We start from the raw sequence: 14,288 nt of genomic DNA, 5'->3' as shown, positions 1-14,288 counted from the left end.
CTATTTGAGCTATGTTTAGAACAGGCCAGCGGGCGACTCATCTGGTCCTTATGGGCTCCCTGGTGCCCGCGGGCACCGCGTTGGTGACCCTTGCTATACATTATGGTTCATCCGATTAATCAAAGTAAACGATAGATTATTCAACTAAAATAATCGATAACTGTGTACTGCCATACAGTAGTACAGTACATTGAAAGTTGAACATATATATTCACGTTTCTTTTCAAGAGAGCAAAATATTGCAAACCATTGAATCTAATAGCCCATCTGGCTCGCTAACAATCATTGTAGTTATTCCGCAGATTTTCCTGGAAATAAACCAAAACAAATCACTAAAATCCCCTCCTCATATTAACGTAAAAACTTACGCCCGATTGTAGCTGAGATAGGCGCCAGCGCCCCCCGCGACCCCAAAAGGGAATAAGCGGTAGAAAATGGATGGATGGATGGACAGAACATTTTATTTTAAAATTATAAGGTTTGCAAACATTTCCGGTTACTATTGCCAAAATAAAACAACATGCACGCATTACATCGCTGTAGCGGATGCACACATGGAGTTTTACTTTGAAACCGTACACATCTACTTTCTAGGTTCACTGGCTCACTTGACATGTTCACCGAAACTTCCCGTAGATGCGCCGCTAATTAGCTTGCGGTCGCCTGGGTATTGGGGACGGAACAGCCGGAAAAGGACGCTCTTCTCCGCCGTCTAAGACGGAACAACAGCCGGTAGTTAACACGCATATAAACAGCCTAACCTCGACGTGAGACAAAGAATGTGCCAGCTTTCTTTTTTGGAAGAGTATGTCTCCGTGTAAATAGAGGCGACGCGGAGGTCGAGGATGGCGGCAGACGTGGACAAAACGATCCGCAACGAGGTGCGCTCTGATGGGCAAAACAGACCGCAGCGTCGGTGCTCTGGATCCTGGAGGTCCACACGGATGTGTACTCTGCTCCTGGTTCTTGCAGTTCCCATTCTGGCTTGGGGGATCAAGTATTATCAAGATGCACAGCTCCTGAAGCGACATGTAAGCTGAAACAGCGGAAATGTTTTTGTTTTGTTTACTGATAAGCTTTAATACAGTAATGTGTGCTTAATGCAAAGTAAACTCTGCACATTTAAACACCTTTACCTATATTAGTGAGACGAAACCCAGAAAAAGGGCAGCATATCTGCTTCTTTTCCAGCTCCTTGTGGGTTTACAAGCAGCCAGGGTGTGCCTTCAGTAATTCCAGCTGTTAAAACTCAGTTGGTTGGCATTTAGTGGGTCTCTGTATTTGTCCACCACTACCAATTGTGTAGCTGGCAATCAGCATCTGACTGGATGGAACACATGCATGGAATCTGTGGCCTCCAGCTGGATCTTCGCCACTGTTCCACTATTGTGCAAAAAGTGTGCTGCAGTGTGCATGACACAAAAAGTAGACAAAAGCTTGTCTTGTGGTTTTGTCTTTTCCATTAGGAGGAGAGCATTCGAACCCTGGGTCCTGAGGGGCTTTTTCTTTTCTCCTCCTTGGACGCCAACCATGATCTCTATCTCAGCCCAGAGGAGTTTAAACCAATTGTGGAGAAACTCACAGGTAAATCTAGATTACAGATCACCAACCTTTTTGACACCAAGAGCTACTTTTCGAGTACTGATTCATGCGAAGAGCTACCAGTTTGATACACACTTAAATAAATGTCCAGAAATAGCTAATTTGCTCAATTTACCTTTAATAAATAAATGTGTATATATTAAAAAAATGGGTATTTTTGTCTGTCATTCCGTCGTACATTTTTTTTCCTTTTACGGAAGGTTTTTTGTAGAGAATAAATGATGAAAAAAACACCTAATTGAACGGTTTAAAAGAGGAGAAAACACGAAAAAAAAGAAAATTAAATTTTGAAACATAGTTTATCTTCAATTACGACTGTTTAAAATTCTAAATTCAACCGAAAAAAATGAAGAAAAAAACTAGCTAATTCGAATCTTTTAGAATTAAAAAAAATAATAATTTATGGAACATCATTAGTAATTTTTCCTGATTAAGATTAATTTTAGAATTTTGATGACATGTTTTAAATAGGTTAAAATCCAATCTGCACTTTGTTAGAATATATAACAAATTGGACCAAGCTATATTTCTAACAAAGACAAATCATTATTCCTTCTAGATTTTCCAGAAAAAAAACTTTAAAAGATATTCGAAAGACTTTGAAATAAGATTTAAAAAAAATTCTACAGATTTTCTAGATTTGCCAGAATAATTGTTTTGAATTTTAATCATAATAAGTTTGAAGAAATAATTCACAAATATTCTTTGTCGAAAAAACGGGAGCTAAAATGAAGAATTAAATTAAAATGTATTTATTATTCTTTGCAATACAAAAAAAAAATACTTGAACATTGATTTAAATTGTCAAGGAAGAAGAGGAAGGAATTTAAAAGGTAAAAAGGTATATGTGTTTAAAAAGCCTAAAACTATTTTTAAGGTTGTATTTTTTTCTCTAAAATTGTCTTTCTGAAAGTTATAAGAAGCAAAGTTAAAAAAATAAATACATATATTTAAACTAGTGAAGACAAAGTCTTTAAAATATTTTCTCGTATTTTCAAATTCTATTTGAGTTATGTCTCTCTTAGAATTAAAAATGTCGAGCAAAGCGAGACCAGCTTGCTAGTAAATAAATACAATTTAAAAAATAGAGGCAACTCACTGGTAAGTGCTGCTATTTGAGCTATTTTTAGAACAGGCCAGCGGGCGACTCATCTGGTCCTTACGGGCTACCTGGTGCCTGCGGCCACCGCGGTGGTAACCCCTGTTGTAGATGAACTCCCAATGTTTCACCTTTCAATGATGAATGGTAGCACCCTGCTCCTTTTCCACAGGGATTATTCCTCCGGGCGACATTGAGGAGGACGTGATTGAAGACCCCAATGGAGAGGCGTTAACATTAGAGGCTAAAATGAAGCCTCTGCTTCTGGACTCTATGACAAAAAGCAAGGATGGCTTCCTCGGGGTAAGGTCACTGACTGGGACAGTTAACATAGTCTAATAAAATACTTGTACTGATTTGACCAATTACCCCATTTGCGACCATGTTTCATTCAAAATCGTAGTATGTGGCCACGTTTTTTCATGCACTGCACTTAACACACTGGGCTAGTTCACTGCAGTAAACATCTATAGCAAAAATGAAAAGAACCTTGTATGATTCCATTTAAAATATTGAGATGGATACAGAGATGACAAAACATTTGTTAATTTTATGAGTCTTGACTTGGTAAAGATGATTTTATTGTTTTACTGTATATTTTACTAGATTTTTTATTTAGTGAGGGTTTTTTTCCGCAACCTAGAACAAGAAATTCATAAGCGTGAAATATTTTTTTTTAATTCACTATTAAAACAAGTAAAATTAACTTTTTCTTGACTATATCAGATAATCATTTTTAATGTAATTTATTTTATATATTTTAAGATAAGACATGTTTTTTTTAATTGTGTCATTCATTTGTATTATTTTATTAGATTAATTCCATTTAGTTAAAGGCCTACTGAAATGAGATTTTCTTATTTAAACGGGGATAGCAGGTCCATTTTATGTGTCATACTTGATCATTTTGCGATATTGGCATATTTTTTCTGAAAGGATTTAGTAGATAACATTGGCGATAAAGTTCGCAACTTTTGGTCGCTAATAAAAAAGCCTTGCCTGTACCGGAAGTAGCAGACGATGTGCGTGTGACATCACCGGTGTGAGGGCTCCTCAAATCCTCACATTTTTTATAATGTGAGCCACCAGCAGTAAGAGCAATTCGGACCGAGAAAGCGACGATTTCCTCATTAATTTGAGCGAGGATGAAAGATTCGTGGATGAGGAAAGTTAGAGGCTCCAGGCGGTGGCAGTGGGAGAGTTTCAGATGTAATTAAACACATTTACTAGGATAATTCTGGAAAATCCCTTATCTGCTTATTGTGTTAATAGTATTTTAGTGAGATTATGAAGTCATACCTGAAAGTCGGATGGCTGCGGTTAAAGCCAGTGTCTCTGAGAGAAGCCGAGGAGCCAAGATCACAGCTGCCTTTTTGAGGTGCAGGATGAAGTCGCGTTATCCACTCAAGTCTCCGGTAAGAGCCGACTTAATATCACAATTTTCCCATCCAAAAACTTGCTGGTTCATGAAGAGAAACATGTTCGCTTGACCGCTCTGTGTTAAAGCTTCACAACAAACAAAGAAACACCGGCTGTGTCTCGGTGCTAAAGGCAGCTGCAATCCACCGCTTTCCACCAACAGCTTTCTTATTTGACGTCTCCATTATTAATTGAACACATTCCAAAGATTCAGCAACACAGATGTCCAAAATACTGTGTAATTGCGCGATGAAAAGAGACGACTTTTAGCCGTAGGTGGTGCTGGGCTAATATGTCCCATCCAACCAATAACGTCACAAGCACGCATCATCATACATGTCATCCTTCCGCTACATTTTCAACAGGAAACTCAGCGGGAAATTTTGAATTGTAATTTAGTAAACTAAACCGGCCTTATTGGCATGTGTTGCAATGTTAAGACTTTATCATTGATAAAACAACATGCACGCACTACTACCGACTGCGTGGTCGGTAGTAGTGGGTTTCAGTAGGCCTTTAATATAAAAAATATGGAGATGGCTGCAGAGATGACAGATTTCTTTGTTGTATTTTTGTAAATCTTGATTTGGTAAAGATAAATTTAATGTATTACTCTATAATTGACTTTATTTGCTAGTTAGTGAATACGTTTTGTTTCGAGAATCTACAATGACAAGAACAATAAGTGTTAAATAATTATAAAAAAAAATCTATAATATATACAATAGAACAACACAGTAACACAAGTGGAAGATACAATTAAGTGCCACTACGTAAACTAAACAGCAGCTTTCTTGTAGAAGCTTGAATAATTTTAATAGTGCCATTCTGCTGGTTGCTGTGCAGCAATGTGTTTATCTTTAGCACAATGAACAGTGTAGTAGATGTTGTGATTACCACGCAAAGTTTGTGGCTAAGTTGGGACTGGAAGTCTTCAATATCAGTGTCTTTGTCTTGCCAGTTTGTTGTGTGTGTGTGCGTGTGTGTTCTCAATGAAGTTTTAAGGTTTGCTGAAAAAGTGTGTGTTGTCTTATAGGTTTCTCACAGCTGCCTGAGTGGTCTGCGCTCATGGAAGAGTCCAACCGTCCCTAATTCATCCTTCTTCGCCAGCCAGTTCAGGGTCTTTCTCCCCCCTAAAGGCAAGACGGAGGTTGGAGACACGTGGTGGGTGATCCCCAGTGAGCTTAACATCTTTACTGGGTACCTGCCCAACAATCGCTACCACCCTCCCACACCAAAGGGCAAAGAGGTATTAAAGAAAAATTCAAACCAAAAAGGTAGAAAGAATGTTTTATAATGTTTTCTTCTCCTACTGTAGGTTCTCATCCACTCGCTGCTGAGTATGTTTCACCCTCGACCATTCATCAAGTCTCGCTTTGCACCTCAGGGCACTGTTGCATGCATACGTGCCAGCAACGACTTTTATTATGACATTGTATTCAGGTGAGGAGACATACCATTCAACATACACATTTGACCTTTGAACCTCTGCATCTCTGAATTTTTATAGGATTCACGCAGAGTTCCAGCTCAATGATGTGCCAAACTTTCCCTTTTGGTTCACGCCGGGCCAATTCACCGGCAACGTCGTGATCGCTAAGGACGCATCTCACGTGCGACATTTCCACCTTTACGTCCCGAGTGATAGGTAAAACGTCACTGTTGTGCTGAGTAACGTACAGTGTCGTTTAAAAGTTTGGACACAACTTCTCATTGAATAACATCATAAAGTTTTTGTTCACTTTTGACTGGTCCTGTAACAGGCTGAGTAGGGGTGTGGGGAAAAATCGATTCGAACACGAATCAAATCGAATACGTTGTGCGATTCAGAATCGATTCTCATTTTTAAAAAAATCGTTTTTTTATTTTTATTTATTTATTTATTTATTTATTTTAAATCAATACAACAAACCACTACACAGCGATACCGTAACAATGCAATCCAATTCTAAAACCAAACCTGACCCAGCAACACTCAGAATTGCAATAAACAGAGCAATTGAAGAGACACAAACACGACACAGAACAAACCAAAAGTAGTGAAACAAAAATGAATATTATCAACAACAGTATCAATATTAGTTATAATTTCAGCATAGCAGTGATTAAAAATCCCTCATTTACATTATCATTAGACATTTATAAAAAATAAAAATTAAGAATAATAGTGTCACAGTGGCTTACATTTGCATCGCATCTCATAAGCTTGACAACTCACTGTGTCCAATATTTTCACAAAGATAATATAAGTCATATTTTTGGTTCGTTTAATACTTAAAACAAATTTACATTATTGCAATCAGTTGATAAAACATTGTCATATATAATTATAAAAGTTTAAAAAAAAAATCTACTAGTGAAGTGAATTGTATTTATACAGCGCTTTTTTTCTCTAGCGACTCAAAGCGCTTTACATAGTGAAACCCAATATCTAAGTTACATTTAAACCAGTGTGGGTGTCACTGGGAGCAGGTTGGTAAAGTGTCTTGCCCAAGGACACAACGGCAGTGACTAGGATGGCGAGACTACTCTGCTAGCATGTCAGCAGACTGGGGTAGATCCTGCTGAAATCCTATGTATTGAATGAATGCAGAATTGTATTGAATCGGAAAAATATCGTTTTTGAATTGAGAATCGCGTTGAATCGAAAAAATCGATATGTTATCGAATCGCGACCACAAGAATTGATATTGAATCAAATCGTGGGAGACCCAAAGATTCGCAGCCCTAAGGCTGAGTGACATAATATACAACCTTTTGGTTTTTAAAGCGTTAAATAGTCTAGAATGTCTGGAATTTTCCAAAGAGAGGTAGAAAATTTGAAATGAGTCAGAGCCAGTGAAATGTCTTTGTTAACATGTTTCTCCATATACTGGGTTAACGCATGCGAATAATCATTAACTTTAGAATTTCATGCCAGCAACACATGACAAAGAAGTTGGGAAAAGTGGCAATAAATACTGATAAAGTTGAGGAATGCTCATCAAACACTTATATGGAACATCCCACAGGTGTGCAGGCTAATTGGGAACAGGTGGGTGCCATGATTGGGTATAAAAGCAGCTTCCATGAAATGCTAAGTAATTCAGAAACAAGGATGGGGTGAGGGTCACCAATTTGTAGGCAAATGTTGTTCCAAAAACAGTTTTGGAACAACATTTCTTAATAAGCTATTGCAAGGAATTTAGGGATTTTACCATCTACGGTCCGTAAAATCATCAAAAATTTCAGAGAATCTGGAGAAATCACTGCACGTAAGCGATGATATTACGGACTTTTGATCCCTCAGGCGGTACTGCATCAAAAACCGACATCAGTGTGGAAAGGATATCACCACATGTGCTCAGGAACACTTCATAAAACCACTGTCAGTAACTACAGTTGGTCGCTGCATCCGTAAGTGCAAGTTAAAACTCTACTATGCAAAGCCAAACCCATTTATCAACAATATCCTGAAACGCCGCCGGCTTGGCTGGGCCCGAGCTCACCTAAGATGGACTGATGCAAAGTAGAAAGGTGTTCTGTGGTCTGACGAGTCCACATTTCAAATTATATTTGGAAACAGAGGAAGTGGTGTCCTCCAGAACAAAGAGGAGAATAACCATTCGGATTGTTATAGGCACAAAGTTCAAAAGCCAGCATCTGTGATGGTATGGGGGTGTATTAGTGCCCAAGGCATGGGTAACTTACACCTCTGTGAAGGCACCATTAATGCTGAAAGGGCCATACAGGTTTTGGAGCAACATATGTTGTCATCCAAGCAACGTTATCATGGGCGCCCCTGCTTATTTCAGCAAGACAAGTGTTACAACAGCGTGGCTTCGTAAAAAAGAGTGCGGGTACTTTCCTGGGCCACCTGCAGTCCAGACCTGTCTCCCATCGTAAATGTGTGGCGCATTATGAAGCGTAAAATACGACAGCGGAGACGCCAGACTGTTGAACAACTGAAACTCTACATAAAACAAGGATGGGAAAAAATTCCACTTTCAAAGCTTCAACAGTTTGTTTCCTCAGTTCCCAAACGTTTGAGCATTGTTAAATGAAAAGGTGATGTAACACAGTGGTGAACATGCCCTTTCCCAACTACTTTGGCACGTGTTGCAGCCATGAAATTCAAAGTTTATTATTTGCAAAAAAAAAATAAAGTTTATGAGTTTGAACATCAAATATCTTGTCTTTGTAGTGCATTACACTGAATATGGGTTGAAAAGGATTTGCAAATCATTCTATTCCATTTATATTTACATCTAACACAATTTCCCAACTCATATGGAAACGGGGTTTGTAACATAAGGAACTCATGTTATGCCGGTTTGGTCCTTTAGGGTGCACTAAGGTTACCAAATGTGTAAATATCATGTGGTATCAGTTAAAAGTATAAACTGGCAGTCATATTGAATGTGACAAAGTGTCTCAACGCTTTCGACTGGTACTCTATGTGATACCGCAACAGTTTTAGTGGCTCTTGTATTGTTTTTGTCCCAGGTCTCTAAATGTGGACATGGAGTGGTTGTATGGTGCCAGTGAGAGCAGCAACATGGAGGTGGACATTGGGTACCTACCGCAGGTAGAGCTGTAAACAAGCCTTTTACTTTTTTAACATCACTTTTCATTTAATTTCTCACTTTGTCTTGTGTTTTACAGCTGGAGCTGCAGTCCTCTGGCCCATCCACCCCCTCCGTCATCGTGGACGAGGAGGGTAACGTCATCGACAGCCGAGGCGGCGACACCGAACCTATCCAGTTTGTTTTTGAGGACATTAACTGGACAACAGAGATCAATCGTCAAGAAACCACCCGCCGCCTGGAGGTCACCCTTTACCCCTTCAAGAAGGTAAGTATGATTATAAATGAGTTCCATTTATAATGCTACAAGCTGAGAATGCTTTCCACTGTGTCCAAAGGTGTCCTACTTGCCTTTTTCTGAGGCCTTCCAGCGAGCCGAGGCAGAGAAAAAGCTGGTGCATTCCATTTTGCTTTGGGGAGCATTAGATGACCAGTCCTGCTGAGGTGACATACTTGAATTAAATACATTCGAATGCTTGTTGTGACTCTCTCAAACTAAACTTACCGTAATTTCCGGACTACAAGCTACATCTTTTTTCCCACGTTTGGACTCAGCCTTGCTGTGACTAATTCATGGATTTTCCCCCCTGAGCCTCATGCTGTTTAATACATTTAGCCTGTCACATCAGAACAATAAAATTGCAAAATGGTTCACGGTGGACCAATGAAATTGTTCAAGCAAACGCACTTCAGCCAGCCATTAAACGCGTTATGGACTCACCATCATCATGACATTTCCACAAGGAAAATGAATGTCAGGCATTTAAAGTGGCACTTTGTGTTGTGCGTGGATGACAAACGGCATTAAATCATTCACTAAAACTGGCTGAGTGTGCAGAGAAACTTTTGTGCAAGTCTGCCAGTGGCACGGTGTCAAGCAACAGCTTTTGGAAAAGCTGGCCAGTTTCATGTTTAAGAAGACTGCAAAACCTCAGTGGCGAATTTTACTCAATACGAAAGTGACAGCAAGGCTGAGAAAACTAAGCAATTTTGAGTAAAAAAAAGACTACTTCAATGGTTTCAGTGCACAGAAGGAAGATGAAGCTAGTGCTAAGTGACTTTTCTGGTTAGAAAATATTTTATGTTTCAAAAGGTACACCTGTGGAATATATATGTGCAAAATAAAATCTGTCCCAAAAAATTAAGTGGGTATTTACGGGCGCTGCACGGTCTGGAAACCACGGTAAATGTCTTGTCTTTATTCAACTCTGAATCTGAAAATACACATATGTGAACCATTTTGGTTTAACCCTGGAACAGATGTATTTTCTTTCTCTACTATCTGTTTCTTGAAAAAAAATTGCAGGTTCCGGGCGAACTCTCCGGGAGACTGTTCTGGAAAGTTCGCCCGTGCTGGCTCTGCTCAACCAAAGCTTTGTGAGCAGCTGGTCTCTGGTCAGAGAGCTGGAGAACATGCAGGTGAAAAAACACGCAGAAGAACCCAGATGGTTTAATAGTCATGTCATTTATAATGCTTTTTTGTTTTTATGAATTCATTTTATTTTTTAATTACTTTTTTATTTTATTAAAATAGAAGTAAAAGTAATGCCTTTGTAATATTTGAATATAATGTGTGTGTTGCTCCAATCCAGGATGATGAGCACAGCCCCACACTGAGTGAAAGGGCTCGCTTGCACCTAGAGAAGTACACGTTCCCTGTGGAGATGATGGTCGCACTGCCGAATGGAACCATAGTAAGTAGTTGTCACCTACAGTGCATCTGGAAACTATTCGCAGGGCTTCTCTCTCTACACATTTTGTTGTGTTACAGCCATATTCCAAAATGAAATACGTTCACTTTTTGTCCTCAGAAAGTAGTACCAAAAAAAGTAAAAAACATCAAATTTTTTTAAACTTTAAATATGGTAGTACATTTATTGACCTACTCAAACTGTATAAATGTACATGAGCAATATGATTTGACTAAGTGACTGGACATGATTTTTTTTTAAAGGCCTACTGAAATGAGATTTTCTTATTCAAACGGGGATAGCAGGTCCATTCTATGTGTCATACTCGATCATTTCGCGATATTGCCATATTTTTGCTGAAAAGATTTAGTAGAGAACATCCACGATAAAGTTCGCAACTTTTGGTCGCTAATAAAAAAGCCCTGCCTTTACCGGAAGTAGCAGACGATGACGTCACCCGTGTGAGGGCTCCTCACATCCTCACATTGTTAATAATGTGAGCCTCCAGCATTAAGAGCTATTCGGACCGAGAAACCGACTATTTCCCCATTAATTTGAGCGAGGATGAAAGATTTGTGGATGAGGATATTGATAGTGAAGGACTACAAAAAAAAAGGCGATTGCATTGGGAGCGATTCAGATGTTTTTAGACACATTTACTAGGATAATTCTGGGAAATTCCTTATCTTTCTATTGTGTTGCTAGTGTTTTAGTGAGTTAAATAGTACCTGATAGTCAGGAGTGTGTCCACGGGTGTCTTGAGGCCAGTCTCTGAGGGAAGTCACGGCAGCTGCATGGACGGCGCAAGCTCCGCTGATCTCCGGTAAGAGCCGACTTTTTGCCACAATTTTCTCACCGAAACCTTCTGGTTGACAAGTGGTCGGGAACAATGTTCGCTTGACCGCTCTGATCCATAGTAAAGCTTCACCTCCGGTAATTTTAAACAAGGAAACACCGTGTGTTTGTGTGGCTAAAGGCTAAAGCTTCCCAACTCCATCTTTCTATTTTGACTTCTCCATTATTAATTGAACAAATTGCAAAAGATTCAGCAACACAGATGTCCAGAATACTGTGTAGTTGCGCGATGAAAAGAGACGACTTTTAGCCACAACCCTGCAACCAATAACGTCACAAACGCGTCATCATTCCGCAACGTTTTCAACAAGAAACTCCGCGGGAAATTTAAAATTGTAATTTAGTAAACTAAACCGGCCGTATTGGCATGTGTTGCAATGTTAATATTTCATCATTGATATATAAACTATCAGACTGTGGTCGGTAGTAGTGGGTTTCAGTAGGCCTTTAATGTATATTGGTGTATTTCAGGCAGCTTGATTACATTTTTTGTGCAAGGGTCTATAGCCAAAGATGGCTTATTTAGGTAACAGGATTGAGTTTTTAAGCATGGAATTAGTAAATGTTGAAATACAATCAACACTCGCCCTAAATTAGGTATTTTGAGCATAATAATGGCTAAATGATTTATAAATATCAATAAAACACTAGTACTCGCCACAAGAGGACACCTTGAAAAGGATTTGCAAATCATTGTATTCTGTTTTTATTTACCATTTACACAACGTGCCAACTTCAGTTTTTTTTTGTTTTTTTTTTTACTTGTGATTTTTGAGTCTTTTTTTTTTATTTTTATAAATTTGCAAAAATTACATTTAATTGTCTTTCTCTGAAGATGGGGGGCTGAGTGTACATTAATGAGAAATAAAATTAACTTTTATGACTTTAGCAAATGGCTGCAATGAAACAGAGTGATACATTTTAAGGGGTCTGAATACTTTCCGTACCCTCTGTATGTTGGATTAGACAAGTGTAAATGTGACTCAAGGGTGTGATTTCATGTCGCATTGTTTAAAAAAGTATTTGAGTGGTAATTTTTTTTTATTTATCTCGTTTTGAAAATAATTAATTTGTAAATAATGATTCTTTAGGGAAATTAATTTATTGCGATCATGTTTAAAACCTTTTAATAGCGATAAATTAGGGCTTTCTGTCTCGCCACGTGGAATTTATGCTCTAGCACAGGGGTCGGGAACCTTTTTGGCTTAGAGAGCCATGAAAGCCAAATATTTTAAAATGTATTTCCGTGAGAGCCATACAATATTTTTTAACACTGAATACAATTAAATGCATGCATTTTAAGTAAGACCAACATTTTGAGAGTATAATAAGTCTCTTATTCTTTTTAATAACATTGTTATTCTGAAGCTGGTGATAAATAGTAATAGTAAATTGTAAACCAGTAATAAATAAAATAATTCTACAATTAATGCAACTTCTTGAACAGGTGCGGTAGAAAACGGATGAATGGATTAAAATGCATGAGAATGTTTAATGTTTTGAACGTTATTTATATTTTGAGCGTAATTATTAATTACTTATCGTGTTAAGCAATGTCAGCTAAGATTTATCTGAGAGCCAGATGCAGTTATCAAAAGAGCCACATTTGGCTCTAGAGCCATAGGTTCCATACCCCTGCTCTAGCATATTGACACCAAGCACATTAGTGATTACACAAAATAATTTAGCTTTTCCGATGCCTTTTTTTGTTTGTTTTAGGTCCATCACATTAATGCTAATTTCTTCCTGGACCAAACGGCCATGAAGCCTGAACAGGAAGGAGAGGGAAACACTTTCAGCTTCTCTGGAGGGTTTGAAGATCCCTCCACCTCCACTTACATCAGCTTTTTGAAAGAGGGACTGGAGAGGGCCAAGCAGTACATGGCAGAGTAGTGTGCGTGTGTACGTGCGGTCATTCCTGTGATAAGTGAACTGAGTGAATCTTCCAAAATGTAAGCGGTGACATATTAAGCGCTGCTATTATCATAAAAGCACACAGAACCGAGGAGTGTTGACCTTTTGCCATGTTTGCTAATGTGTCACCCAGTGGCAGCGTAGCCTCCCTCCTAGGCGTTTCTCAGCCGTTTGTGACGGTTCTGCCTGAAAGCTCTTCTCGGGCCGGGCAGCGCCTGATGATTGACGCTGACGAGGCGTCCTGGAGGAAATGCCCGCTTAAGTCCAGCCTCTCGGGGACAGAAGCAGCAGGAAATGTCTTTTTTAATCAGTTGGCGGCGCACAAAGTTAAACATCGACCATGAATGGAGTTAATTAGAGGAAATTCACTACGCCAAAAATGACTTCCTACAGTTTGTAACTCATTTTGACTGCGGAGCGCAAAAAGTTGCCTGCTTCAAAAAGCAAACATGTAGCTGTTAATTACACCGAAGTTATTGCTCTTTTTCTTCCGGTCACAAAAAACTGCAACCTGTGACTGTTTTTATTTGGATAATTTGAAATGAAACACTGTGATTCTGTATTTCTTTTGTTTTACAGGACACAATTTTTTTTTTTTTTACACGCCAATAACCTGTGAAGTAGCACTGTTTTGTGTAATCATATCACACAGAGCGAATATTTATCTAAAAATATATATTTTTGTGCTTGTAGTCATTTTGAAGGAATATTTTGGGTGTATTTTCTTTTTAAAATGCAGAATTTGTATACAGTGGGGCAAAAAAGTATTTAGTCAGCCACCGATTGTGCAAGTTCTCCCACTTAAAATGATGACAGAGGTCTGTAATTTTCATCATAGGTACACTTCAACTGTGACAGAAAGAATGTGAAAAAAAATCCAGGAATTCACATTGTAGACATTTTAAAGAATTTATTTTTACATTATGGTGGAAAATAAGTATTTGGTCAACCATTCAAAGCTTTCACTGATAGGAGGTTTTGGCTCAAAATCTCACGATACATGGCCCCATTCATTCTTTCCTTAACACGGATCAGTCGTCCTGTCCCCTTAGCGGAAGAACAGCCCCAAAGCATGATGTTTCCACCCCCATGCTTCACAGTAGGTATGGTGTTCTTGGGATGCAACTCAGTATTCTTCTTCCT

At 38.7% G+C, this 14,288-nt stretch overlaps 1 protein-coding gene across 2 annotated transcripts; it reads left to right on the top strand.

Moving 5' to 3' along the window:
• Nucleotides 1-600: 600 nt before the first annotated feature.
• Nucleotides 601-13,848, top strand: selenon (selenoprotein N). Of its 2 annotated transcripts, XR_009806212.1 has the most exons (13): nt 601-1,031; nt 1,467-1,584; nt 2,874-3,004; nt 5,157-5,369; nt 5,439-5,563; nt 5,631-5,768; nt 8,606-8,687; nt 8,765-8,953; nt 9,024-9,129; nt 9,992-10,104; nt 10,278-10,379; nt 12,951-13,183; nt 13,279-13,848. XR_009806212.1 is itself a non-coding variant. In XM_061895929.1 (12 exons), the coding sequence occupies exons 1-12, from the start codon at nt 846-848 to the stop codon at nt 13,122-13,124; spliced, it is 1,677 nt and encodes a 558-aa protein (XP_061751913.1). In that variant the 5' UTR covers nt 601-845; the 3' UTR covers nt 13,125-13,848. The 2 variants fall into 2 exon arrangements, 1 of the variants encoding a protein (XP_061751913.1); XM_061895929.1 differs by having other exon boundaries at nt 12,951-13,848.
• Nucleotides 13,849-14,288: the final 440 nt, after the last annotated feature.

Source organism: Nerophis ophidion, linkage group LG03, assembly GCF_033978795.1.
Source record: "Nerophis ophidion isolate RoL-2023_Sa linkage group LG03, RoL_Noph_v1.0, whole genome shotgun sequence".
NCBI classification, from domain to species: domain Eukaryota; kingdom Metazoa; phylum Chordata; class Actinopteri; order Syngnathiformes; family Syngnathidae; genus Nerophis; species Nerophis ophidion.
This window is presented reverse-complemented; position numbering and strand designations above follow the sequence as displayed.